The sequence below is a fragment of the Tachypleus tridentatus genome, unplaced genomic scaffold (assembly GCF_004210375.1).
Source record: "Tachypleus tridentatus isolate NWPU-2018 unplaced genomic scaffold, ASM421037v1 Hic_cluster_1, whole genome shotgun sequence".
NCBI classification, from domain to species: Eukaryota; Metazoa; Arthropoda; class Merostomata; order Xiphosura; family Limulidae; genus Tachypleus; species Tachypleus tridentatus.
The window spans coordinates 31,662,763-31,688,955 of NW_027467777.1; the positions used below are offsets into that span (position 1 = coordinate 31,662,763).

A 26,193-nucleotide genomic window follows, 5' to 3' on the forward strand; every position below is an offset into this window, starting at 1 on the left:
AAGTGAACAAATAAATGGTGAATACCTTTATTATCATGGCACGTTCTGTGAGGGAAGTGAACAAATAACTGGTGAATACCTTTATTATCATGGCACGTTCTGTGAGGGAAGTGAACAAATAAATGGTGAATACCTTTATTATCATGGCACGTTCTGTGAGGGAAGTGAACAAATAAATGGTGAATACCTTTATTAACATGGCACATTCTGTGAGGGAAGTGAACAAATAAATGGTGAATACCTTTATTATCATGGCACGTTCTGTGAGGGAAGTGAACAAATAAATGATGAATACCTTTATTATCATGGCACGTTCAGTGAGGGAAGTGAACAAACAAATGGTGAATACCTTTATTATCATAGCACATTCTGTGAGGGAAGTGAACAAATAAATGATGAATACCTTTATTATCATGGCACGTTCTGTGAGGGAAGTGAACAAATAACTGGTGAATACCTTTATTATCATGGCACGTTCTGTGAGGGAAGTGAACAAATAACTGGTGAATACCTTTATTATCATGGCACCTTCTGTGAGGGAAGTGAACAAATAAATGATGAATACCTTTATTATCATGGCACGTTCTGTGAGGGAAGTGAACAAATAACTGGTGAATACCTTTATTATCATGGCACGTTCTGTGAGGGAAGTGAACAAATAAATGGTGAATACCTTTATTATCATGGCACGTTCTGTGAGGGAAGTGAACAAATAAATGATGAATACCTTTATTATCATGGCACGTTCAGTGAGGGAAGTGAACAAACAAATGGTGAATACCTTTATTATCATAGCACATTCTGTGAGGGAAGTGAACAAATAAATGATGAATACCTTTATTATCATGGCACGTTCTGTGAGGGAAGTGAACAAATAACTGGTGAATACCTTTATTATCATGGCACGTTCTGTGAGGGAAGTGAACAAATAACTGGTGAATACCTTTATTATCATGGCACCTTCTGTGAGGGAAGTGAACAAATAAATGATGAATACCTTTATTATCATGGCACGTTCTGTGAGGGAAGTGAACAAATAACTGGTGAATACCTTTATTATCATGGCACGTTCTGTGAGGGAAGTGAACAAATAAATGATGAATACCTTTATTATCATGGCACGTTCTGTGAGGGAAGTGAACAAATAACTGATGAATACCTTTATTATCATGGCACGTTCTGTGAGGGAAGTGAACAAATAAATGGTGAATACCTTTATTATCATGGCTCGTTCTGTGAGGGAAGTGAACAAATAACTGGTGAATACCTTTATTATCATGGCACGTTCTGTGAGGGAAGTGAACAAATAAATGGTGAATACCTTTATTATCATGGCACGTTCTGTGAGGGAAGTGAACAAATAAATGGTGAATACCTTTATTAACATGGCACATTCTGTGAGGGAAGTGAACAAATAAATGGTGAATACCTTTATTATCATGGCACGTTCTGTGAGGGAAGTGAACAAATAACTGGTGAATACCTTTATTATCATGGCACGTTCTGTGAGGGAAGTGAACAAATAAATGATGAATACCTTTATTATCATGGCACGTTCTGTGAGGGAAGTGAACAAATAACTGGTGAATACCTTTATTATCATGGCACGTTCTGTGAGGGAAGTGAACAAATAACTGATGAATACCTTTATTATCATGGCACGTTCTTTGAGGGAAGTGAACAAGTAACTGGTGAATGCCTTTATTATCATGGCACGTTCTGTGAGGGAAGTGAACAAGTAACTGGTGAATGCCTTTATTATCATGGCACGTTCAGTGAGGGAAGTGAACAAATAAATGATGAATACCTTTATTATCATGGCACGTTCTGTGAGGGAAGTGAACAAATAAATGATGAATACCTTTATTATCATGGCACGTTTTGTGAGGGAAGTGAACAAATAACTGGTGAATACCTTTATTATCATGGCACGTTCTGTGAGGGAAGTGAACAAATAAATGGTTAATACCTTTATTATCATGGCACTTTCTGTGAGGGAAGTGAACAAACAAATGAATAATGAAAGGATTATAAATAACTTGTTCCCAATGAAATGTTCATGATTATATAAATGAAAATGTTTCCCATGTCAATATAAAACTAACTTTGATTTTAGACAAGTAGCTTCAAACTTATAATGGGAGAGCAGAATAATTCCAAACTCCAGACAAAACATGATAAGCGTCTACAAGAAAGTGGGTACTTTTCTCCAAACACATCAATTTATAAAAATGTTTTATATTTCCTGAATAAAATTTACATCTTGTGGATTGTGATTTGCTTGCTTTAAAGTTATAAAATATTTTAATTTTAAAGAATAAAGGAATCGAGATCTATCAAACGACAATAACTAGCGTAATCTTGCTAAACTGGGTTTCTTGTTTAACTTTACTAACAACTTGTGACCAAACAAACTACCTTTATAAAACAAAACGAACAAATAATCCAGTAATTAACGTAGCTAATTTGAGTACTGTCGTTGTTAGCCATGTTTTCGACCATAATCCTAACAACGTTTTACAAGGTTTGTCTAGCGTAGGAGAATTATGGTTAGTCCTAAATCCATGTGCTATGCTAAAACTACAAAATAATCCTAATAAGTGTAAAAGAATAAAGTGATAAAACGTAATAAATAAATAATATAAAAATAAGCAAAAATGAATATATAAATTTAATATATTAACCAATAATGTTAAAGAAACTAACTTTAAATATAGAATGGAAATATGACGTTACTGACAAGGCACGTAAAAACTATTAGTTTGCTTCGTATATTGTTCCTAATTCCACGTCCATATAAATCAGTAAGGCAAGAAATACGCTATGTAATATTTCTTAGAAATTAGAATAATTCTGAACTTTAACTGTCAATAAAACGATGTGTTATCCTGTTCACTTAACTCTTTCATTAAAAACTTTAAAATAATGAAATTTACATATAGTTGGTGTTAATAAAGAAAATGTATCCGTTTCAGTTCTTATCAAACGTAAAATATACTCTATTTGTTTGCTTTGGTTGTAAATAATACATCAGTTTATCAGTTTCATACTCTGTGTACTCGTATATACATATCTTTCATATTCGTTCAAGGTGTAAAAATATTTACTTCGTTTGGACTTTTTTGTTCAAGAAGTCTCGAAATTTAAAGTTTTGTCATTTTAGGGTTCGACTCAAGCATCGCAATCTTCATATAAAATAACATTAGACTCAGCCACTTGGTTTCTCTTTCAATGTAACAGTGCAATAAACTAATTCATTTTAATTTGTACTAGAAATTATTTATTCTGCTTTAGTATATAATAATTATACTTATGCCATTTGTTTATAGTTCTAGTTAACAGATATTCACATATATCATCTAACTACATCAGGTTTTCACAGTTTGGGTGTAGAAAAGATTCAGTGTAAATACAACACAAATTGAATACGACAATTCATCAGCTAAGCTTAACTCACTTTAGGCCTACTTTGCACTCGCTAATGTCTTGTCACGTTTTCACGAGAATTTGTTTTGAATTTCGTGCAAAGCTACTCGAGGGCTATCTGCACTAGCTATCCCTAATTTAGCAGTGTAAGACTAGAGGGAAGGCTGCTAGTCATCACCATCCACCGCCAACTCTTGGGCTACTCTTTTACCAACGAATAGTGGGATTGACCGTCACTTTCTAACGCCCCCACGGCTGAAAGGGCGAGCATGTTTGGTGCGACAGAGAAGTCCACATAGAAGTGTTTCTGTGTGATTGTATGCATTGACATATTGATGTAAATTTATTTCGAGACATATAAATTCGACAAGTTAGGTGAATATGTTATTATACATTAAAACAAGGTGTGGACAAAGCGTAATGACCAACATAATATGCCATTTACTAATTTTCTGCTTTTAACTTTCTAGGAATTAATAAATAAGTTAATCGCATCTCAAAATTTGAAACACAGAAATAACTGATGATACTTACATTATAACTAAGACTTTTGACATAGCTGGTCTGTACTGAGCTAACTTTAACAATACATGTATAACACAGTTGAAATGTTATTATTCACATTTTATAATGTAGACCCGTAATGGGCCAGTATAGAATAATGTGATTTGAATTGTGTGTAGTCTTCTGGTGATGTACGCGCATTAGAACAAAACGTAAAAGTCCGTCCATTAATGGGTTGTAAACTTAGACAAGTTGCACACAAAGTTCGTATCATATTTTTATTTCCTCTACTTGGTTGGAGTTAAATGAACTGAAAGCTCAATCAATCACTGGTTGACCAAAGTTCTTAAAATTCTTGTTCGGATCTTGCATTATGTTTAATACTACGGAACGCGTGCAAACTACAGATCTAGGGTAAGCTATACATAAATACTTGGTTTCTATCATATATTGTTGTTCTATGAAAATAAGAACATGTCTCCGCGAGTCTTTGTTTCACACTACGATGAACAAGCAAAAAATAGACAAAATAAGATTTGTTGGTTTCTCAATGTTTAAGCAAAATCACGTAAACAGCTGTCTGCGCGTAACTGTTCCTAATTTCCAACTGATGGAGTCAAGAACACCCACCCTCAACTCATGGTTTCTTCTCATCTGACCAATTAGTAAGATTTGACGGTAACTCTTATAACACACATGATAATCATAGTCTTATGATTAACTTCAAAGAAACAATCGACATACTACTAATGTTTGTAATAAACAGAACATTATAAGTAAAATACAAAATAGGGTTTTTTATGTTCTTTACGTTGACAAATGAGATGCGTAAGTTTCACTGGATACGTAAAGTAACGAGCCTTGTGTGGCTTGGTGGTTAGGGCACTCGACTCGCAATCTTAGGGTCACGGGTTCGAATACCCTTTCCACCAAACATGTCTGTCCTTTTAGCTGTGGAGCCGTTATAACATCATAGCCAATCCCACTACTCGTTGGTAAAGAGTAGCCCAAAAGTTGGCGGTTAGTGGTGTTGTCTAGCTGCCTTCCAATTGGTTTACTGTTTAACCAAACATTTCGTTCCATTCCGGAAACTTATGACAAGCCTACTATAGATATAGGTGTCCTTCCAACAGACAATTATATTATCAAAAACTATCTTCTCTTACTGCGACAAATCGAGAGATCTTATTAATTGAAGTAAGTTGGGAGAAAACAAGGAGAATATGTTTTTTAATCCACATTTTGACGTCGACAAAATAATGCCAGACATAGGCCTCAGTTTTTTATTGCAATTACTTGAAAGCGGCGAAAGTCGTGTTTCTCCACTTGTTCTTAATACGAAAGCTTGAAGACAGACTATTACAGCACCCTTGGGTGTTATGAGGTGCCTCTAAGTGGGATGTAATACACTTTTCGTTATATATCACAGGCTTCTTTAAATGTATTACTCATTTTCCACTTCTACTGCATGTGGACGACACGTTTTTTTATTGTTACCAGGTCATAAGGGTGTGGTTTTATCTGACCTTTTCGAAAATTTAGGTCGTTATTTTTGATAAACCGAGCCATGTTCGATCAAAAACCTTGAATAACGTTAAAGAAAAGCCTCTCTAGGCCTTGAGGTTTTGGTTTTTATAAAGTCTGTCGGAAATAACTTTGTGTGTCGTACAGTTTCAACTGTTATGTCCTCAATATATACTTTCAACAAACAGATAATTAGGTTTCAACTGTTGGAAAGTACTGGCAACCAGCTTTGGATCTAGTGGAACATACTGACAATCAGTTTTTGATTTAGTAAAACATACTGACAATCAGTTTTTGATCTAGTAAAACATACTGACAATCAGTTTTTGATCTAGTGAAACATACTGACAATCAGTTTTTGATCTAGTAAAACATACTGACAATCAGTTTTTGATCTAGTGAAACATACTGACAATCAGTTTTTGATCTAGTGAAACATACTGACAATCAGGTTTGGATCTAGTGGAACATACTGACAATCAGTTTTTTATCTAGTGAAACATACTGACAATCAGTTTTGGATCTAGTGGATCATACTGACAATCAGTTTTGGATCTATTGGAACATACTGACAATCAGTTTTGGATCTAGTGGATCATACTGATAATCAGTTTTTGATCTAGTGAAACATACTGACAATCAGTTTTTGATCTAGTGAAACATACTGATAAACAGTTTTGGTTCTAGTGAATCATACTGATAATCAGCTTTCGATCTAGTGGAACATACTGTTTTATAACTTTAGAAGTAATAACTTTCTTAGCATGTTCAAAATAAAACATTTTTCTCTGAATAACAAGTGAAGTAAGATACTGTTTTTTAACGTGTTAAAATTATCATTCGTGATATTTGTAACAAATCACAGTTTAACAACAACACTGAATTACGTCTTTGTAATTTTTCAAAACAAAATTGTTTGTTTTCTGGAATTCCGTTGCAAGTTTTGTTCCTGTTTTAATAAATTGTTTTGATTTATTTTGAATCTCTTCAGTGTCTTGTGATTCGTATATTGTAGACATGAAGACCGAATTCTTGTTTCTGTTCTCTCTTGTCGTCTTAGCGGGAGACGCTTATGGTAAGTTTGTCAAAGAATTTTGATATTACACATCGGTTTGTCTTTATTATGTATTTAGTCACGTGATCTGATTCTGGAAAGGAATTGTTGGAATCTGTGGAACGAAATACGTTCTAACAAACTTAGGACGACTTCCTACTAAATCATCAACCTGAACGTAAGTTATACAACACGATAAAACTAAAATCTACTAAACTGTTTAACACGGTAAAACTTTCATAAAATAAACAGTTAATTTTGTTGAACCAGTCTCCCCAGGTTTCTATTGTCATCTAGAGCGCCATCGTCCGGAGAAACAAGAAGTAAAATAAGAAACAGGTCACATACATTAACAGATGGACGTGCACATAATATATAATTAATTCAGCTAATTAGCCAAGTTATATTTTTAAACTGTTTACCATTTATTTTTAAAATAGTTGAATTGAAAAACCTTTATCACAGACATGTTATTATACATCTTATAATATTAAAATTGAGGGTTAAACGGTTATAGAAGTTGTGCTCTTTGTTAGGTTTTTTATTAATTTTAGATATAAAACACTTGTTTACTCAGTAATTAAAATACTTGGTATTGGTCCATTGGTGTAGAAACACATGGTAGAGTACTAGACATTTGTCTACCTCTGTCACGTGTTTAATAACGACAGCAGCTAAAGGTTATGTTTTCCTTAACTTAGTCGCTTGATAGTTTGAAGTAAAATAAAGGTTATTATGATATTACTTGGAAGAGTCGAAACGATCAGTTATAAACATTCTATTGTTAACACATAATGTAATATGAACGATTTATTTTATCCGTAGCTGTTGTTTACTGTGGAAATGGATGGACCTGCCCTGACGGGTATACTTGTTGCTTGCATCCTAATGGCGGTTTCGGTTGTTGCGGACTTCGCAATGCCGTCTGTTGCTGTAGTGGAGAAACATGTTGCTTTTCTCTGCATTCGTGTTCAGCAGATTCTTCCAGATGTAATCGATGTCCATCCTTTGCTGGTGCAGTTCGGGGAGACGCACCGAAAGCGACATCTATCGTCGCTGCTAGGAAATCTTGAGTTGAGCACAGAAATTAAAATCAAAACAAAAAACCTTTAATTATTTTGGTATTTTTGTTTTACATTAAAGTCTATATTTTTAACTGACATGCTTTCCATGCACCATTGTCACTAAAAATTGAGGAGAAAAATAAAAGTTATAAATTAAAGTATACGTGATAAAGACTGTTTTATTATAATGTGTCGAACTTCAGATCATCAAAAACAGTTTGATAAAACAGTGACAATACAAACCACAAGTTGAAAGTAAAATAAGTGTACGGGTTGTGTACGTTTGTCGAGATCGGTTGACTTTTGTTTAAGTTTTTTTTTCTGACTACGAGTCTGCACGAGCGCGAAGCCTTCGTCGTCAGGAAGAACTTGGTCTTGTTCAGAATTTGTGTGTTGTGGAATATCCAGGGTGAGGTTTGAGATACTTAAACTACGAGTTATTGGATTGTCGTTATCTAATACTGTAGGTTTATTAGCTACACTATCATCACAAGTTGAAAGTACAATATCCTTAATAAGTGTTCTTTGTTTCTAGTTCTTACAGTAGCATATTTAGTAGGAGTTAGTTTGGCTTTTTGTTCTTTTTCAACAATAAACATCAGGGATTTTAATTTTAAATTATCATCTACTATATGGCTACCGTCACTAGACTTACTTTTGGTCCCTGTTCTACACGGTCTTGTTCCCTCTTTATCAGACGCTACAGCGTTCTCCACGATGTCTGACCGCTCCGACTCCGGCCGGCATGACGCCTCTCTGTTGAACTTAGTGAAACTTGCAGTCTCGGGTTACTTCTTAAGGTAATAAGGTCTTCTGTCTCTGTATCTGCTAGCGTGAAACTCGAGGTGAATACTAGGAACTCGGAGAGTATGAAACTAAAATAAGTCGTAGAGCACGAAGAATTCGCAAGCCTTCAGAGGTATATCTTGTCTCGTTCCGCTCAAAGCGCAGAATCTCGCGTTATAAAAGTGAAATACTACTTTTCGAATAGAGTGCGCAAAAGTTGGCTGTGGATGCTGTTAATTAGCTGCCTTTTCTTTAATCTGTCAAATCAAAAATTAGGGGTGTATAATCCTCGTGACGTTTTACGATGATGTTTGAAAGAAGTCAACCAGTTTGTTTTCTTTGTTTTTGAATTTCGCACAAAGCTACTTGAGGGCTATCTGTGCTATCTGGGCTAGCTGTGCTATCTGTGCTATCTGTGCTGTCTGTCCCTAATTTAGCAGTGTAAGACTAGAGCTTAGGCAACTAGTCATCACCACCCACCTATAACTCTTGGGCTACTCTTTTACCAACGAATAGTGGGATTGACAGTCACATTATAACGCCCATATGGCTGGGAGGGCGAGCATGTTTGGCACGACGGGAATGCGAACCCGCGACCATCAGATTACGTTTCGCACGTCTTAATACGCTTGGCAATGCCGGGCCGAAGCCAACCAGAGATGAGACGAAATCCATTAGACAAGTCCAAGAAAGGAGCTGTCAGATCTAGTTAGAAGATCAGCCTCTTTTGAAACACAACTTTATAGAACATTCAGGCATACATAATGATTGTGACATGAAACACACATGGTTTACAATTTACATTTATTTACACTGTGAATTACGTCTTACTATTGCAAATAATTCTTTGTGAACCCAAAACTGTCCTGAGTCATCTTTAACTCACGTGTTTATAACTGAATAATATTGTGGGTCAAGTAAACATATTTCTTACAGGACGAAAGTTGAGTCTGAGTTTTTATAAAAAGACTGTAGATGGAGCTGAATCGTGAGAAAGTATTTTTTCTGCAAAGTGTAACACAGACGGGCAGACATACGTTTTCCATAATTATTGTGTACTATGTATATAAAAGATATTCTTCTATAGCAGCTAATGATACATAGATTGTTTAAAACACACTTAAGTGAGAAATCAATATAGCGTGTGAAAAACACCAACAAACATAATAGAAATAACAGATAGTTATAGTTCCAAACGTTAGACAGAGGACAGAAATATGAAGAAACGCCTTGGAAATAACATACAACAGTGAATCACAGTCGGTTGAGAATCACTAATACAGAAACACCACTATAAAAACACAGTCGTTTGAGAATCATTGATACAGAAACACCTCTCTTCTAACACAGTCGTTTGAGAATCATTGATACAGAAACACCAGTATAAAAACACAGTCATTTGAGATTCACTGATACAGAAACACCACTATAAAACACAGTCGTTTGAGAATCACTGATACAGAAACACCACAATGAAAGTGCGAGCATGTTTGGTGTGACAAGGGTTTGATATAAACTGAAGGAACAGAAATATAAACGACAATAAGAAAACTAGAATAAGAAATTTCAGAAACAAAAGACTAAACTACAAAAAGCAGATAACCAAATTTACAGAAGAAAAACCAATTTAAACGTTTTTATTAGAACGTATACCAAAATGTCGTATAAAGAAGGTTCAGTAGTGGAATGTTAAAAAAAAAGGCGAAACAAGGCTTAGAAATGCAGCGTTTGAAAATATCACAAGAAGAGGTTTAGTAGCGAAATATTTAAAAAACGAGAAGAAAATTTCTTATGGGAACGATTATTTAGAAACTGAAACTTAACTGTAATGTAGTTTCAAGACAGCATGAAATAAACGACTACCTGATATACAACAGTGTTTTTTAAACGACAGAAGTGACACGAAAGACAAAATTAAACCCTACACAAAATGTTTCGTTAAAAACAAAACTGATAAACAAATACAAAAGTAAAGAGCTTGTACTGTTGTGACACAGATATTAAATAGCTTGTGTTGTTGTAACACAGATAGTAAAGAGTCTGTACTTGTTGTTACACAGATATTAAATAGCTTGTATTGTTGTAACACAGAAAGTAAAGAGTCTGTACTTGTTGTAATCCAGATAGTAGAGAGTCTGGTTTGTTGTAACACAGACAATAAAGAGCTTGTATTGTTGTAACACAGATAGTAAAGAGTGTATCATTGTGCTGAATGGTTCCCACAGAAAAATGACTACCAAGCAGGTCAATAGGAAACACACAAATAACAGATATAACAAGAGGTTTAATATTTTTGATAAATATCACATTATGCTGCATGTGATTTGTTTGTTTACATACCTCGTCTGTTTAGGGTTCGAAGTCAAGAGGTTCAGTACAAACAGTGATTCAGAGTTATTTTTTGACTTTAAGTGTATGTAAGGGTTTCTTGGTCAAGGCTTGTGGAAAGCTAAGGGTAGATTAAAGCAATATTTCCACAAACCTTTGATAACTGTAATACAATAGAGAACAGAATATAAAAAGTAAACTTCTACATTTCTTACATTACATTAATGTAATGGATAAATGAACTGTAAACTAAATGAAAATGGTTATTATTTGATAAACAAGAGAAGTATTTTTTAATGTATGGAGGTTTTCATTTATCAAATAAGTAAGCAAAATAAATATGAGACAGGAAATTATTTTTGTTTTGTGGAAGAGGTTGATGACAGATATACCGAAATTAGGAAGCTAGATTTGATGAAAAGGACTTCATGATAAAACAAATATTGTGTGCATCTTCTTAACTAACATAAGATTTACAATGTCAGTGAGAGGGAACGACTCCAACTTATGGTGTTTACCACATCAAGATGAAGACTAGATGCATACTGTACTCCCATGCTTCTGTTTATAGCTTTAGTACTCAAATTGAAAACATTAAAAATTAAACACAAGTACAGCAGATGAAGCTGGAAATAGTTTCAAAGAAGGTTTAGCAGAAATGTTAAAAGAGTTAAAATGAAGATGAGCATATGAGAGAAGATAACTTCAAAACAGATGGTATTATTCCATGGACAACCACCATGCTGGAAAATAATTTACATGTCATGTACAAATGAACACAACTGATTGAATGAGATCATAAAAATCCCAGTAACCCAGTGATGGTAAGAGTTGATACAATAGGCACATTAGTTAGAAACTGTTTTGTGGTCCTGGAAATAGAATTTCTGATGGCAGAAATGAAATGTAGCAAGTGAAAAATTATAGATTCTTCAATGAAGCAGTCTCTTGTGTAGTTGGTATGGGTAATTTCTTGTTTAAATTAATTTTTCTGAACACTCTGATACCACAACAGATATAAATTCAGTTCTTAAGCAATGTGAGACATTTCGGAGTAGGATATAAATGGTATGAATATCTGGTAACTAAATTCTTGTAAGAATTGTTTTTGAGATTATATTTATATAATTTTGACATATCATCACCTGTATGACATCACAAAAATTTAAAATACTCCTGATGATGTGATACCCACTTGAAATAAAAATGTATCTCAGAATGGCTGGTATTAACACTTTTATTGATAAGCAGAGAATAACGTTTTCACCTTTCTAGATTTAGATTACTCTTTATATAATAAAATCATATAAATATATTATGTAATAAAATAATATACACTGGAATAAATACAAACACTGATTTGGTATATGTTAATGTTATATGGTGACAGTTCTTTTCACATTCTCCAATCCTGATGTAACTTTAACCAATGAATGGTAAAACACCTTGATGAAAACAGTACTGATACAGACGTTATTAAACTACATGTCCTCAAAGAAAAATTAAAACTACAACAAGTACATAAATGAACCACTTCGAAAGACAGAACCAGGTAATGTCTAACATTACAATAATGAAGAAGTTATTATTTTTTCTACCGATATACAAGTATATATTAAAAACTGTAAGTTTTAGCTCTTATTTCTGTCACTCGTAACCTGTTGCTAAGTTTCTAGTAAAGAGGAATTTTCAAACTTTTCTTTGAGCAAACAATTCAAAAACAGTATTTTTCTTTGTAGCACAGCAAACAAAAAAGCAGTGAAAAGTTCACAATTATTAAAAAACAGATAAATATCCTAAAAACAGAACTCTTGGGGTAAACCACTGTTAAAAAATACACAGGTAACCTGTTTTAATTTAAATAAAACTTGATACATAAACTACCAAAGCAAGTTGTTTGTACAGACAACTTTCAACCAAATAAAACATGCAACAACCTAGTGATTGGGCTGTAAATTATTAAACACTTACAATAAAGATGAGATTATGTTGACTTCTGTAATTTATTAAACACTTACAGTGAAGATGGTATCAAGTTAACTACTGATGCAAATTATTAAACACAATAAAGATGGTATCAAGTTAACTACTGATGTAAATTATTAAACATTTACAGTGAAGCTGGTATCAAGTTAAATACTGATGTAAATTATTAAACACTTACAGTGAAGATGGTACCAAGTTAACTACTGATGCAAATTATTAAGCACAATAAAGATGGTATCAATTTAACTACTGATGTAAATTATTAAACACTCACAATAAAGATGGTATCAAGTTAACTACTAATGTAAATTATTAAACACTCACAATAAAGATGGTATCAAGTTAACTACTGATGTTAATTATTAAACACTTACAGTGAAGATGGTATTAAGTTAACTACTGATGTAAATTATTAAACACTTACAGTAAAGATGGTATCAAGTTAACTACTGATGTAAATTATTAAACATATAGAGTGAAGATGGTATCAAGTTAAATACTGATGTAAATTATTAAACACTTACAGTGAAGATGGTATAAGTTAATTACTGATGTAAATTATTAAACACTACAATAATGATGGTATCAAATTAATTATTGTAACTTATTAAACAGTTACAATAAGATACTCTGTCCTACAACAACTGTTTGTGTTAGTAAGTAGTAATGTTTAAATATATTCATGTCACTAACAGGTATACTGCTGATTACATTAAAATGATTCAATATAACCAACTCAAACTTTTCATGAGATTGATTGATATAAACAGTAAAACTTTCATAAAATAAAAGTTCTACTCTATGTTAAAAGAATACCAGTTTGTTAAGAACTGGTCTACATTTAAAAATCATTTTAGGAAAAATGTAACCAGACTCTCGTGTATAGTCATGGTGAAGGATCTTTTATTTAAACTCTATTATATTATAGAGTAATGGTTGTTATATATATATATATCATAACTATTTTTCTAACTGTGAGAGTATCAAATGTTAATTATTTTTGTGGTTCTATTCAATATATGGAGAAAATGTTTTGGTTAGATAAATAGATAACGACTTATACTATACATCCGTCATGGTAAATAAATTAGAAATGAAGTTATGAGAAGAAACACCTGTCTTAACTCGAAGTGTAAGCTGTCTAAACAACAGTTACATGTGTGATAGAAACAATTATTTACAGTGTACATACAGTTTATGAACTAATATATAAATTATTAGATGATTGATTCAAATGGTCTAATATACTTCATTTTATACTTTCATTAAAACATGAAATATAGCTATTACAATAATAATAAAAGTGGGAAACATCAATGTAATAATTCCTACATCATGACCACCAGATGGCAGCACATTTTAGTCACTTGTTATTAATACTTATCAATTCAGCTCTGTTTAGGTAATTAACAATAGCTGAGATTAATATTGTTAACACTAAATATTATGAGAAAATGTTCTGAGGTGTTTCCCAGTTACATCAACATTTTACTTTGCTGATTCAAGTATTTATGTCACAAAAATCACAAATAAAAATTAAACAATATCATTCTATAAAAATCGTATAAATGTTCGACGTTAGACTGGTACATGTCTTAGATGAATTTGATCTTGGCTTTTGATTCGTGGTGATTCAATCATTATATTTCTGAATTCCCTAATAATACAGTAGTAATGGTAAAGATTGTGTTTCAATAAGAAACTAAACATTTGTTTTTATCTGTTGTTCTCGTGCTAATAATGTTTATGTCTTATTGTAATTCTGGATCACTAGACTACAACTCAAAGTAAATGTTAGTTACATTACAGTCGTATTTACCAGGTCCAAACCGTGGTATGTTTTGTGACTTTTCTTAATGTTTAATTACGAGTGAATGATGCTAAATGTTTTGTACATAATTTATTGGAAGTTCACAATTACGGTTCCCGATAACAGATTTTCCAATTCTATTGTACAGAGTGAGAAAAGATCCAAAGTTGGACGTACAAAATTTATATAACTTAACAATTAGGGTTAGTCATAATAAACAAAAAATTCAATGTATCTACATTTTAACGTGGTAAATAAGATTAAAATTTGTAAGTTGTATAGAAAGAAGTTAATTTTTTACTGGTACAACTACAAAATTCAAAAAGTTGTTTTTTTTTAGTTTTATTTTACAGACAACACAAAAAGATAGCCAAATTCAAGTCATAATGTTACTTTATAATTTCATTTATTTATCGAACCATGGCTCAAAATGTCACGCTTATCGGAAGTATTCCTTTGTTGACGTCATTCACAGAGACCTGTAAGTGTATCCTAACAAATACAAGTTATGACTCATAATGTTATATGAACACAAAGTAATGTTTATTAGTGGCTAGTTAAAAAGGAAGACATAGAAAAGCTCACAGTTATCACATAAGTACTCTCTTTTTTTGTTTACAAGTAAAACATAAGTAAATTCAATTCTGAAAGGCTCCCACGGTACAGCTTAACGTCACGAATAAACAATACTGTAATTTCATCACTTAACGTCACGAATAGACAATATTGTAACTTCATCACTTAACGTCACGAATAAACAATACTGTAGCTTCATCACTTAATTTCCCTAGAAACAATACTGTAACTTCATCTCTTAATTTTCGTTAATTTATGATGCGAACAAGTAGATCGTTTCGGGAATATTTTGTTTTGTTCTGTTTTGAAAGTTCACCGCTGGAATAGCAGTAAGTCTAAACATTTACGACGCGAAAGTCAGGGGTTCGGTTTCCCTCGATGGTCACAGCAGATAGCCCGAAGTGGCTTTGTTATAAAATAAATAAGAAAATACATGCTTTTGAAAACCAATTTTATGTTAACTTTGTTTCTTGTATTCCAGCATTTAGAACTGACACATTTCACGAATACACCGTTTCGTGTATAATGTTATGTTTTCTTTTCCCTTATACATCATAGAGCTATTTATTTATGTTGAGTTGTATCACATAATACATGGTATTAGTTGTATATGTTAAAAATATTGTGTACCTTTCAAGAAATTGTTTCTCAGTAATTTCTTCATATATTTACCTTTAGGGTTAACTGGACTCTAGAAGTTTACCGTCAAGATAGCTGGAACAAAGTTTTCATAAAAATAACAAACAAGGTACTTTTCCAAGGGCTCCCACCAGGATTTCCCTAGATATTTCGTTAGTCCAGTCCACGCCTGTTTACTTCGCTCAAGAGCTTGTACTTACTTGACTTTAGTATATTTTAGTTTCTGTTTTATGTGAAATACATTAAAAATTAGCGAAACAGGTTTACGAATTTCTTCAAAATAAATTCCTGAATACCCTAAACTGCGCACTCTCGTGGTATGTAAATTCATAACTGTTATTTCTCACTTTCTTTTGTTAGTAAGTTTAACATTTCAAGTTATTTTAGAAACGTGATCACACGTGGAAGTTTCTAGTCGATTGTGAAGTTCTTAACATTAAAACGTTGGTTTAGAAATAATATTGGTAATTTCCTTTCACTCTAGTTAATTATTTCATAAGTCATTTCTCTACAATATTACAGAAGCTTTCTCTTAAGAATGGCTATTGTAAAAAATAATTCCTTTTATAAAGGTTGGTAGCGATATTTTCACTGACAGGTTAGTGATGTTTGTAGTGCATGTGTTCTGAAAGGATAGCATTATACATTCGCGTGTATAATACTAACTTCTCTGAGCTTGGAACACAGTTTAGAGTTTGATATATAAATAATTTAAAGACAGGTTTTTCACACACATCTAGACTCATCTAAAGATAGGCCTAATAAAAGTGCTATGTTTTTCATATCTGGTCGTCTGTTGATTAAATCAAATAAATGCAAAATGCTTTTTTACTTTCCTTGCATTATGTTTTTACTTAGTCGTTTCCTCTTTGGGCCGCCTGTTACTTATGGGTCATTACCAGAAAGGTAAGATAGTGCAACATAGAATACCACAAGTGCTCTGTGAGTCTCTCCTTCTCCTATTCTACCGTCACTTCTACTCCGTGCTGAGTGTTAAAGGCGAGAGCTGTGATACCTAAACTCTAACATGAAGACAAGTACGTGTTTATTTTACATGTTTCATTAATTTTGAAGGACATAGGACAGTGTCGGTAAAACAACTGACCACTTTCAACACACGCTGTCGCATTTAAAAGAAATGTGTCATCCTTTTAGGAGTGTAAGGACATGCGCACTTTTATCCTGATCTAAAATAGGTCCCAATAGATTCTCGTACCTCTGGCAGCGTATATCCTCAACCGAATTATACCGCACGTGACACATGCGTATATCCTCAGCTGAATTATACCGCTCGTGACTAACTGTTGTTGAATTATTTCAGTCTGTGACACGTGGCAGTCTGTGCGTTTTTTGAAGTAATGTTACTTAACAACAGAATATATATTTCGTTCAACTGTTCCAGTCGAAATTAAGTTGGATGAATCGTGGAAAGTTACCTAGTTTGATGTGTGATGAAATCGGAATATTTGTTGTTGTAAACAATACGGTTTATAATCAGTGATGACGAAAAAATATATATGTAAAAACGGTTCGTTTGGGTTGAGAAAATTTTTATGTAGAGGAGCAAACAACGTTTCGACCTTCTTCGGTCATCGTCAGATTCACAAAGAACGAAAGAGGTAACCACATGTTTGAAGGGGGTTGTGTAATTGAGTGTAGGAAGATAGATCGCGTGCTTAGATGTTTCATTATATTTATTAATATAGGTATAAAGGTATTCCTTTGTTTTGGTTTATTTTGTGCTTGAGTTGTTGTATAAGTAAGGCTTCTTTAATTTTGCGTTTGTTTATGTTTGTTTATTTAGTATTTGAGTGTTTTCTATTGTTATGTTGTGTTTGTTTGATTTGCAGTGTTCGAAAACGTGTGAATGTGACTTTTTATGTTCTTTGAATCTGGTTTCCATTTTTCAACTTGTTTCTCCAATATAGAAGTCGTGGCAGTTATCACATTGTATTTTATAAATAATGTTGGTGTGGTGTTTGTCAGTGTAGTTTTTACAATTTTGGGCCTGGTTTTTGAAAAATTTAGAATTGAATGGAATGTCATATTTTATTGCTAGTTTTTGCCAGATGTTGGTTTTTTGTCTGCTGATGTCGGGAATATATGGTATGCAGCAGTATATGGTTTCGTGATTTTATAAATTGTGAGGTATATTTTTTCTTGTTGGTTGATTTTGCTTTCTGTCTAGGTGTGTGTGTATAATGTTTTCTACGGTTTGTGGAGGAAACTTATTGATGTTGATGAAGTATTGTTTTATTTTGTCTAATTCATCGTTAATTTTATCTGGTGAGCATAGTTTTATGGCTGTGTTTATTTGGTTTCTTAGTGTGTTGAGTTTTTGTTTTGTTTCATGTGCTAAGTCCCAAGGAATGTATAGTCCAGTATGGGTGATTTTCCGGTGGATTTTTGTTTTAAATTGTGTATCGGTTCTTGTAATTTTAAGGTTATGTGATTGCTTTCTTCGTGTTCAACTTCACATGTTTTCGAACACTGCAAATCAACTAAACACAACATAACCATAGAAAATACCCAAACATTAAATAAACAAACAAACATAAAAAAAAGCAAAATTAAAGAACCCTTACTTATACAACAACCTCCAGCCCAAAATAAACCAATACAAAGGAACACATTTATACCTATATTAATAAATGTAATCCAACATCTAAACTCGCCCTCTACATTCCTACACTCAGTTACACAACTCTCTTCAAACATGTGGTCAGTGAGAGGTCAGTTACTTTTCTCATTTTGTGGGAACCTGACGATGAACGGAGAAGGTCGAAACGTTGTCCGCTCCTCTACATAAAATTTTCTCAACCCAAACCAGCTGTTTTTACAACACGGTGTACACTTATATATATATATATATACGTAACTAAGGTTTCTTTCGTGTTCTTTGTATTCAAGATTACTTTAATACAATTTAAGAGAGCGCCGTCTATACGCAACGATATTGTGTATTTCAAGTTTTTTATTTATTAAAATACATATTTCTTTACTTGTCATCTCTTACTATTTGATCATTTTAACATTATTTTTACGTTCATAATTTGCACCACATCTTATTCGTACTGTGACAACTAAACAAAAACTAAGATAGTTAATTTGATAACTGATATAAATACTATTGATTTGGTTATCTTATAACATGTAGTGTCTAAACACGTATATGTAATGTATTGTATTATTCAGTGGTAACAATTATTTCAAACTTCTCTATCACCTCGTGTTTGTTTGAAGCTGAGTGAGGGTGCTCAACTCAGAATCTGAGAGTCGTCTGATTGAATTCGTCTCCCGCTAAACATTTCAAGCCGTAGGGTCGGTATAACGTGTCTTTGGGCGAAAGAGTAGTCCACGAGTTGGCTGTGGGTGAGGATGACTACCGGTCTTTCAACTGTTTACTGAGGGACGGCCAGCGCGTGACAACCTATCTTCCGGTAAAGTAGTAAAGATACAATGATCACTTTACTTCTGTGACTTTGTTCAGCCTAACCTACTGAATATCTGATGTCAGCAGCTCAACTGTCACTTATGTTGGTTTGTTTGTACTTCACAAAGTTACACAATGGATTATTTGTTCTTCTTTCATGATAGGTATCGAAATCCGGATTTTAGAGTTATAAGTCATATGTATGTCTACTAAAACCCTGGTACAGAATGTAATAAAGATGAAGGAACACAACTTGTCTGTGTGTTTGTCTCAAGTTACTTAAGTCGTTGTTCCAGACCACGAAATAATTTATAAACATTACGACATAAGTCAAAATGTATTATGTTGTAATTACAGTAAACAGTTAACTTGAGAAAGAGTTGGAAAGTGTAGCGAGATTTGTGTTCATTGAAAAATGTTCGTTTTGTTTTTTATTAGGTAGAAGCCTACGCAATAGGATACGTGTGTTGTTCCCATAACGGGTATCGAAACCCAAATTTTAGCGTTATAAGCCTTCAAACTTAATCTTTGAGCCAACGAAGGGGGACATTTCATTTTGGGTAACTGTTATTCAAAGTACGTTGTACCCATGGTGTATAAATATTTGTCACTCTTCTCCCGCCGTGGGACATCGGTAAGTTTACGAACTTATAACTCTAACAAAGTTCGATTCTCTGCAGATAGCCCAGTGTGGCTTTGTTCTAAAAGAAACAAAATATATATTTGTCAGTAACTCGAAAATGTGCGTTACACAAGATAAGTAAAGAAAAATAAAACACTTTGAAGAATAGAGTTTTTACGAATTTCGCAAACAGCTTTACGACGGCTATCTGCAATTTAGATTGTAAGTCTTGAGGAAAGCAACTAGTCATCACAAAATCCGCCAACTCTAGACTATTATTTTACTAACTAATAGTGGGATTGACCGTCACATTATACTTAAAAAGTCGAGCATGTTTGGTGCGACTAGGATTTCGAACCCGAGACCATCAGATTAGGAATCGCGTGTCTTAACCACCTGGCCATGCCATGCCCACTGTGAAGGGATGAATGGTTTTAAGTTGATTATTTTATTTATATATATATTTATAGCGACGTTTCTAGAAAGTATTGTTAAGACCGATCCAGTAACAAGATGGTTTCAACATTTAATAATTAAAATAGAAGTTTAACTACTTTCTTTTTTCTGGTAATTACAAAACATGTGAAAGACTCGTAAACGTTGCTTAAAATTCCGTAACCTGCTGGGAAGATATAAAAGACAAAGACTGTAGATTTATGATAAATTTAAAAATAAAACGGTGAATTTCAGGCTTAACAAGTCGGTGAATTCGATGTATCGTTCGTGACCTTGAAGTTGAAAACTGTTTACGTACGAACCAGTTGTTCTTAATATTGAATATCCAAGTCAAGTTTGAGGGCCAAAACAATACTTTGTGTTTCTACTAAACTTGTAACACATGTATCTTGTTCGAAATTGCCAATCTAGGCTCTTATTTCGTGTTACGATTCATGTTTCAGATTCATATCATATTTACATTTGACAAAATTATGATTTATTTTCTATATTTCATGTCTTATCTAGGAAACAGACTTGTTTAGTTCGTGTCACATAGTTCTTATAATTATTATGTTGCAACATCGTAAGGAACATCTGTGATTATAATGTCTCGCTTTAGAGCTTCTGTAAAGCTACAGTATTACAACAGTTTAACTCATACAGATATATTCACATTATTCTAGGTGAGATAGCTCTCTGGATTAATAAGCTTGACGTCAATCAATCTGGTGATTTACGGTTTATGTCCTGTTGACACAAACCTATGTTTCACACTTTGGAACCGCTCATGCGTTATAAGAGTAAAAGTGAAATACTACTTTTCGAATAGAGCGCCTAAGAGTTGGCGGTAGATGCTTTTAATTAGCTGCCTTTTCTTCAATGTATCAAATCTTAACTTACGGGTGTTTAATCCTTTTAACGTAAACATTTTTCGCTATTTTTGAAAGAAGCCAACCAGAGATGAGACAAAATCCTTTAGACAAGTCCAAGAAACACTGATACAGAAACACCACTATACAAAAAACACAATCGTTTGAGAATAACTGATACAGAAACACAACTATAAAAGCACAATCGTTTGAGAATCACTGATACAGAAACACATTTTGTTCTAATTGTGTTACCGAACATAGTCTCTACTATTCGTCATATCAAAATTATAATGTTACGGCCAATTCGACTGAAAGTAGGGACTGTTTTGGATAACCTATGAATGAGTTTACTCGAAATTTAATAAACGTTTATAAACCCAAGTCATATGGTAATCCAACGCATCCACCGAAGGGTTTTAACCTTGAATTTTAGCTTAATAAGCCTAATTCTGTGCGACCATAAAAGGTATTAAATACCCTTTAAAAAAGTTAATATGAACGTACGTTTATATATGGCTTCTTCATATTGTATGTTTGTTTGTAACTTAAAGTGTCGTCTCATGAAATGAACAACTCTCACGACAAACATATTATAATAGACAAATATTTTGTCTAGTTTTCAACATGTAAAAGATTGGGTGAAGACAGTTGTTTTTTACGTAACACTTCGACACTGAGAGAGACAAAGAGCTCCTTTTAAACAAATTTTGACCTTAGTTGGTCAGTTTGTTTGTTGTCAAATCTGTGTATTGGTTTATTTCTGTTTTACCTAGGGCAAGTATCGAAACCCGATTTTTAGCGTGTCACTGGTCATGATCATGAGGAATATTTACCTGTAACTGGAATAAAAATATTGAACCAATTAACAATGAGAAAATAAACACTTCCAAGAAAGCTTCGGGATATTACGAAACAACTAGTAAAGTGTTGGATAATACAAGTTTTTATATTCAGATCAAGGTGGAGTTAGATATGGTGAAACAGTTTCTGACAAATCTCATTTCGTATTTTTTGGTGAACATTTTACTATAAAAGATATGGACAGGTCAGTATTTCTAGTACTGTCTGAAACAATAAACAAAACTAGCAAGTGAAGTTAACTGAAAATCACCGGAAGGTAGGATATCTTTATGTTGATACATTATGTGTGAATTATCTGTTTTATAACTTTAGAAGTAATAACTTTCTTAGCATGTTCAAAATAAAACATTTTTCTCTGAATAACAAGTGAAGTAAGATACTGTTTTTTAACGTGTTAAAATTATCATTCGTGATATTTGTAACAAATCACAGTTTAACAACAACACTGAATTACGTCTTTGTAATTTCTCAAAACAGAATTGTTTGTTTTTTTGGAATTACTTTGTAAGTTTTGTTCCTGTTTTAATAAATTGTTTTGATTTATTTTGAATCTCTTCAGTGTCTTGTGATTCGTATACTGTAGACATGAAGACCGCATTCCTGGTTCTGTTCTCTCTTGTCGTCCTAGCGGGAAACGCTTATGGTAAGTTTGTGAAAGATTTTTGATTTTACACGTCGGTTTGTCTTTATTATGTATTTAATCACGTGATCTGATTCTGCAAAGGAATTGTTGGAATCTGTGGAACGAAATACGTTTTAACAAACTAAGGACGACTTCCTACTAAATCATCAACTTGAACGTAAGCTATACAACACGATAAAACTAAAATCTACTAAACTGTTTTACACGGTAAAACTTTCATAAAATAAACAGTTACCTTTGTTGAACCAGTCTCTCCATGTTTCTATTGTCATCTACAGCGCCATCGTCCGGAGAAACAAGAAGTAAAATGAGAATTAGGTCACATACATTAACAGATGGACGTGCACATAATATATAATTAATTCAGCTAGTTCGCCAAGTTATATTTTTATATTGTTCAGAATTTATTTTTAAAATAGTTGAACTGAAAAACCTTTATCACAGACATGTTATTATACGTCTTATAATATTAAAATTGAGGGTTAAACTGTTATAGAAGTAATGCTCTTTTTTAGTGTTCATATTAATTTTAGATATAAAACACTTGTTTACACAGTAATTAAAATACTTGGTATTGGTTCACTGGTGTAGAAACACATGGTACAGGACTAGCCATTTGTCTACCTCTGTCACGTGTTTAATAACGACAACAGCTAAAAGTTATGTTTTCCTTTACTTAGTCTCTTGATTGTGTGAAGTAAAATAAAGGTTATTATGATATTACTTGAGAGAGTCGAAACGATCAGTGATAAACATTCTATTGTTAACACATAATGTAATATGAACGATTTATTTTATCCGTAGCTGTTGTTTACTGTGGAAATGGAGTGACCTGCCCTGACGGGTACACTTGTTGCTTGCGTCCTAATGGCAGTTTCGGTTGTTGCCCATATCGTAATGGCGTCTGTTGCTGTAGTGGCAAAACATGTTGCCAGTCTCTACAATATTGTTCAGCAGATTCTATCAGATGTCATCAATGTTCATCCTTTGCTGGTGCAGTTGGGGGTGATGCGCCGACAGCGACATCTCTCGTCGAAGCTGGAAAATCTTGAGTTGAGCACGTAATTAAAAACAAAACAAAACCTTTAAAATTTTTGTTTTAAAATTAAAGTCTATATTTTCAACTGACATCCTTTCCATGTCATTAAAAATTGACGAAAAAATAAAAGTTATAAATAAAAGTATATGTGATAAAGACTGTTTTATTATAATATATCGAACGTCAAATCATCAAAAACAGTTTCACAAAACAGTGACAATACAAACATTTCTCAACCATGAGTCTGATATTAATGTGGGTAAGTTTGTTTATAAAGTAAAATATATTCAACATGCATTGTTTTACATACAGTAATTGTAGACTGTTATTATTTTAAACACAATAAATATAAAATTAAAATTAGGTTTGTGAGAAACTCAGAAGAAGTGTCATACCTTACAAACTTACAATACTTACAAACAGAATAATACATCACGTTCGTTAGAATTTATGGTGTAGGCGACCTTTTAAAGATAGAATTCTGCATCTAGTTTGTTTATTTGTTATTAAACAAAGTTACACCAAGGACTATCTGCTTAACACGGGTAATGAAGCCCGGTTTTTAGGAGAACAGTCTGTAGACATACCATTATACCACTAAAGGACACTAGATCTACAGCTTAAGGATATTCAAACATTAGAAAGTGTAAAAATTATTCCAATCGCACTACGTTTGCTGTATCTATTGTTAAACAATACGTTTCGCTCAGTCCAGAGATTTTCAGAGCTGATGGGACACAACAAACAAATCATTGTCATTATAAAGATCTACAAAGTTATTGTGATGTGTGGATAGAAATACGAATGACGTACAATATTCTTAAGTTTTACGTGTGACAGTTACTGGCAATACATGTACAAAACATGGACATGAGGTTGAACTTTTTATTACAAAACAATTACTAATTTTTTTTAGAGAAAGGAATTTGTGTCTGTGTTGATAAAACCTGTCGTCTCTAACTCCTGACGAGCCCCGGCATGGCCAGGTGGTTAGGGCACTCGACTTATAATCTGAGTTTCACGGGTTCGAATCCACATCACACTGAACATGTCTCTTCTGCCGGGATGTCGTTATAACGTGACGGTGAATCCCACTATTCTTTGTTAAATGATTACCTCAATAATAGGCAGTAGGTAGTGATGATTAGCTGCCTTCCCTCCATTGTTACACTGTTAAATTACGGACGGCTAGCGCAGATAACCTAAAGCAGTTTTCACTAAAATTAAAAACAAACAAACAGTTCAAATAAAATTTTAAATATGGACATAGTAAAAGATTCAGTGCCTAATAAAACTGAACAAACGTAAATGAAATGTTTTTCGTCTGGAGAATATTATGTTTGTACAAAATGGTGTTTGTACCTTAGTTTTGAAAATGAAATGTGGTAGAACATTTTATAACCAGTTTTTAACCTCGTTTTATATGGTTAAATGAATGTTATTACAAATATTGAAGATTACGAAATGTGTAACTTACTGCACACTGTGTAAGTTCTTGTGTTTCCAGATTATATACGCTTTATTATAAGATACGTGGACTTGCTTATCAGTATCTTATATTTATACAATTTATAATTAAGACTGAGACAACATGCAGACTTACAACATGATTTAATGAATAACATGTGTCATGTTATTACTTTGATTTCCACATGATTTTTATGACACGTAGCAAAAACTCATCAAAAATATATTTTGTGTTTAAGAAATATTTATTTATTGATTTATATTAATTAAACGTTTTGATCTGTATGGACTGAAACATTTATGGTTTTGTCACCAGGAGTCGTGATATATTGTGTGAAAGTACGAACGAAATTTTCGAAAGGACAACAAAACCATAGAAATGTTTCATCTTCATAGCACGTTAATTAGATATGTATTAATCAGTTTGAGATAACACATACAGTTTAGTAATTTCTTACCAGCAGGTTACATTTTCTTTACTTTAAAGTTTTGTATCATCAAACAAAAATGTAGAAGTGTAAAATTACCACTTGTACTTCATCCATTATCATTTTGAAACGAGTATAATCTGTCCACGTTGTTACAAACACTTAGCTGTATTGTGGGACGTATTGTTTCTCTAGGTCTCACTTGTTCCTGAGGTTGACTGGTTTCTCATTAAATGTTTCTAAACCGTTAATTATTAGTGTTGTACAGTAACGGTTTTACATGGAAGATTTGGGATAACACTTTCTTGTTATAATTCTTGGAAGCTTAGTTATAAGTTAATTCAATGGTTCAGTCAAGAATAAACCCAAGGATAACAATCTTTGCATGCTATGTTTGTTGATATTCCAAACTTGAGACTAAAGTCATCAGATGTGAAATTTTATTTGATCTTTAGTCTCCACCTTAAAATTAAAAGTCACGATATGAGACATATACTCAACCAATGTGGAGAATACTTTTCGGTCATTAAAGTTTCACTTTAAGATATTGTTCCCCCCTTCAAGTTAAATTACATTTGTCTAACAAAACCTTGTTTGAACATCTGTTCATTTCTGTGTTTAACTGTGGTCACTGTCACGTATAAAACCTCTATAACAAAGTTGATAGTCAAGTAAATTGCCCGGCATGGCCAG

The 26,193-nt window shown here is 33.0% G+C and overlaps 2 protein-coding genes across 9 annotated transcripts in view; both read left to right on the plus strand.

Annotated features, from left to right (window-relative positions):
* LOC143241960 (progranulin-like) overlaps positions 1 to 7,727 on the plus strand; it is a 95,678-nt gene extending 87,951 nt beyond the window's left edge. For all 3 annotated transcript variants that reach the window (XM_076485292.1, XM_076485293.1, XM_076485294.1), the window contains exon 3: positions 7,334 to 7,727. In XM_076485292.1, the coding sequence (XP_076341407.1) occupies positions 7,334 to 7,581 (248 nt within the window). In that variant the 3' untranslated portion in view covers positions 7,582 to 7,727. The remainder of the gene's footprint in view (positions 1 to 7,333) is intronic.
* The window catches only part of LOC143241953 (granulin-2-like), a 62,299-nt gene that overhangs the window by 30,724 nt on the left and 5,382 nt on the right, over positions 1 to 26,193 (plus strand). The window contains exons 1-3 of one of the 6 annotated variants that reach the window (XM_076485273.1): positions 22,054 to 22,179; positions 22,483 to 22,566; positions 23,371 to 23,734. The exons of 1 other annotated variant lie outside the window; for it this stretch is intronic. In XM_076485273.1, the coding sequence (XP_076341388.1) occupies positions 22,509 to 22,566; positions 23,371 to 23,618 (306 nt within the window). In that variant the 5' untranslated portion in view covers positions 22,054 to 22,179; positions 22,483 to 22,508 and the 3' untranslated portion in view covers positions 23,619 to 23,734. Of the gene's footprint in view, positions 1 to 22,053; positions 22,180 to 22,482; positions 22,567 to 23,370; positions 23,735 to 26,193 lie in introns of those variants that run through there. 4 more of the 6 variants (XM_076485275.1, XM_076485274.1, XM_076485276.1 and 1 more) reach the window with 4 other exon arrangements.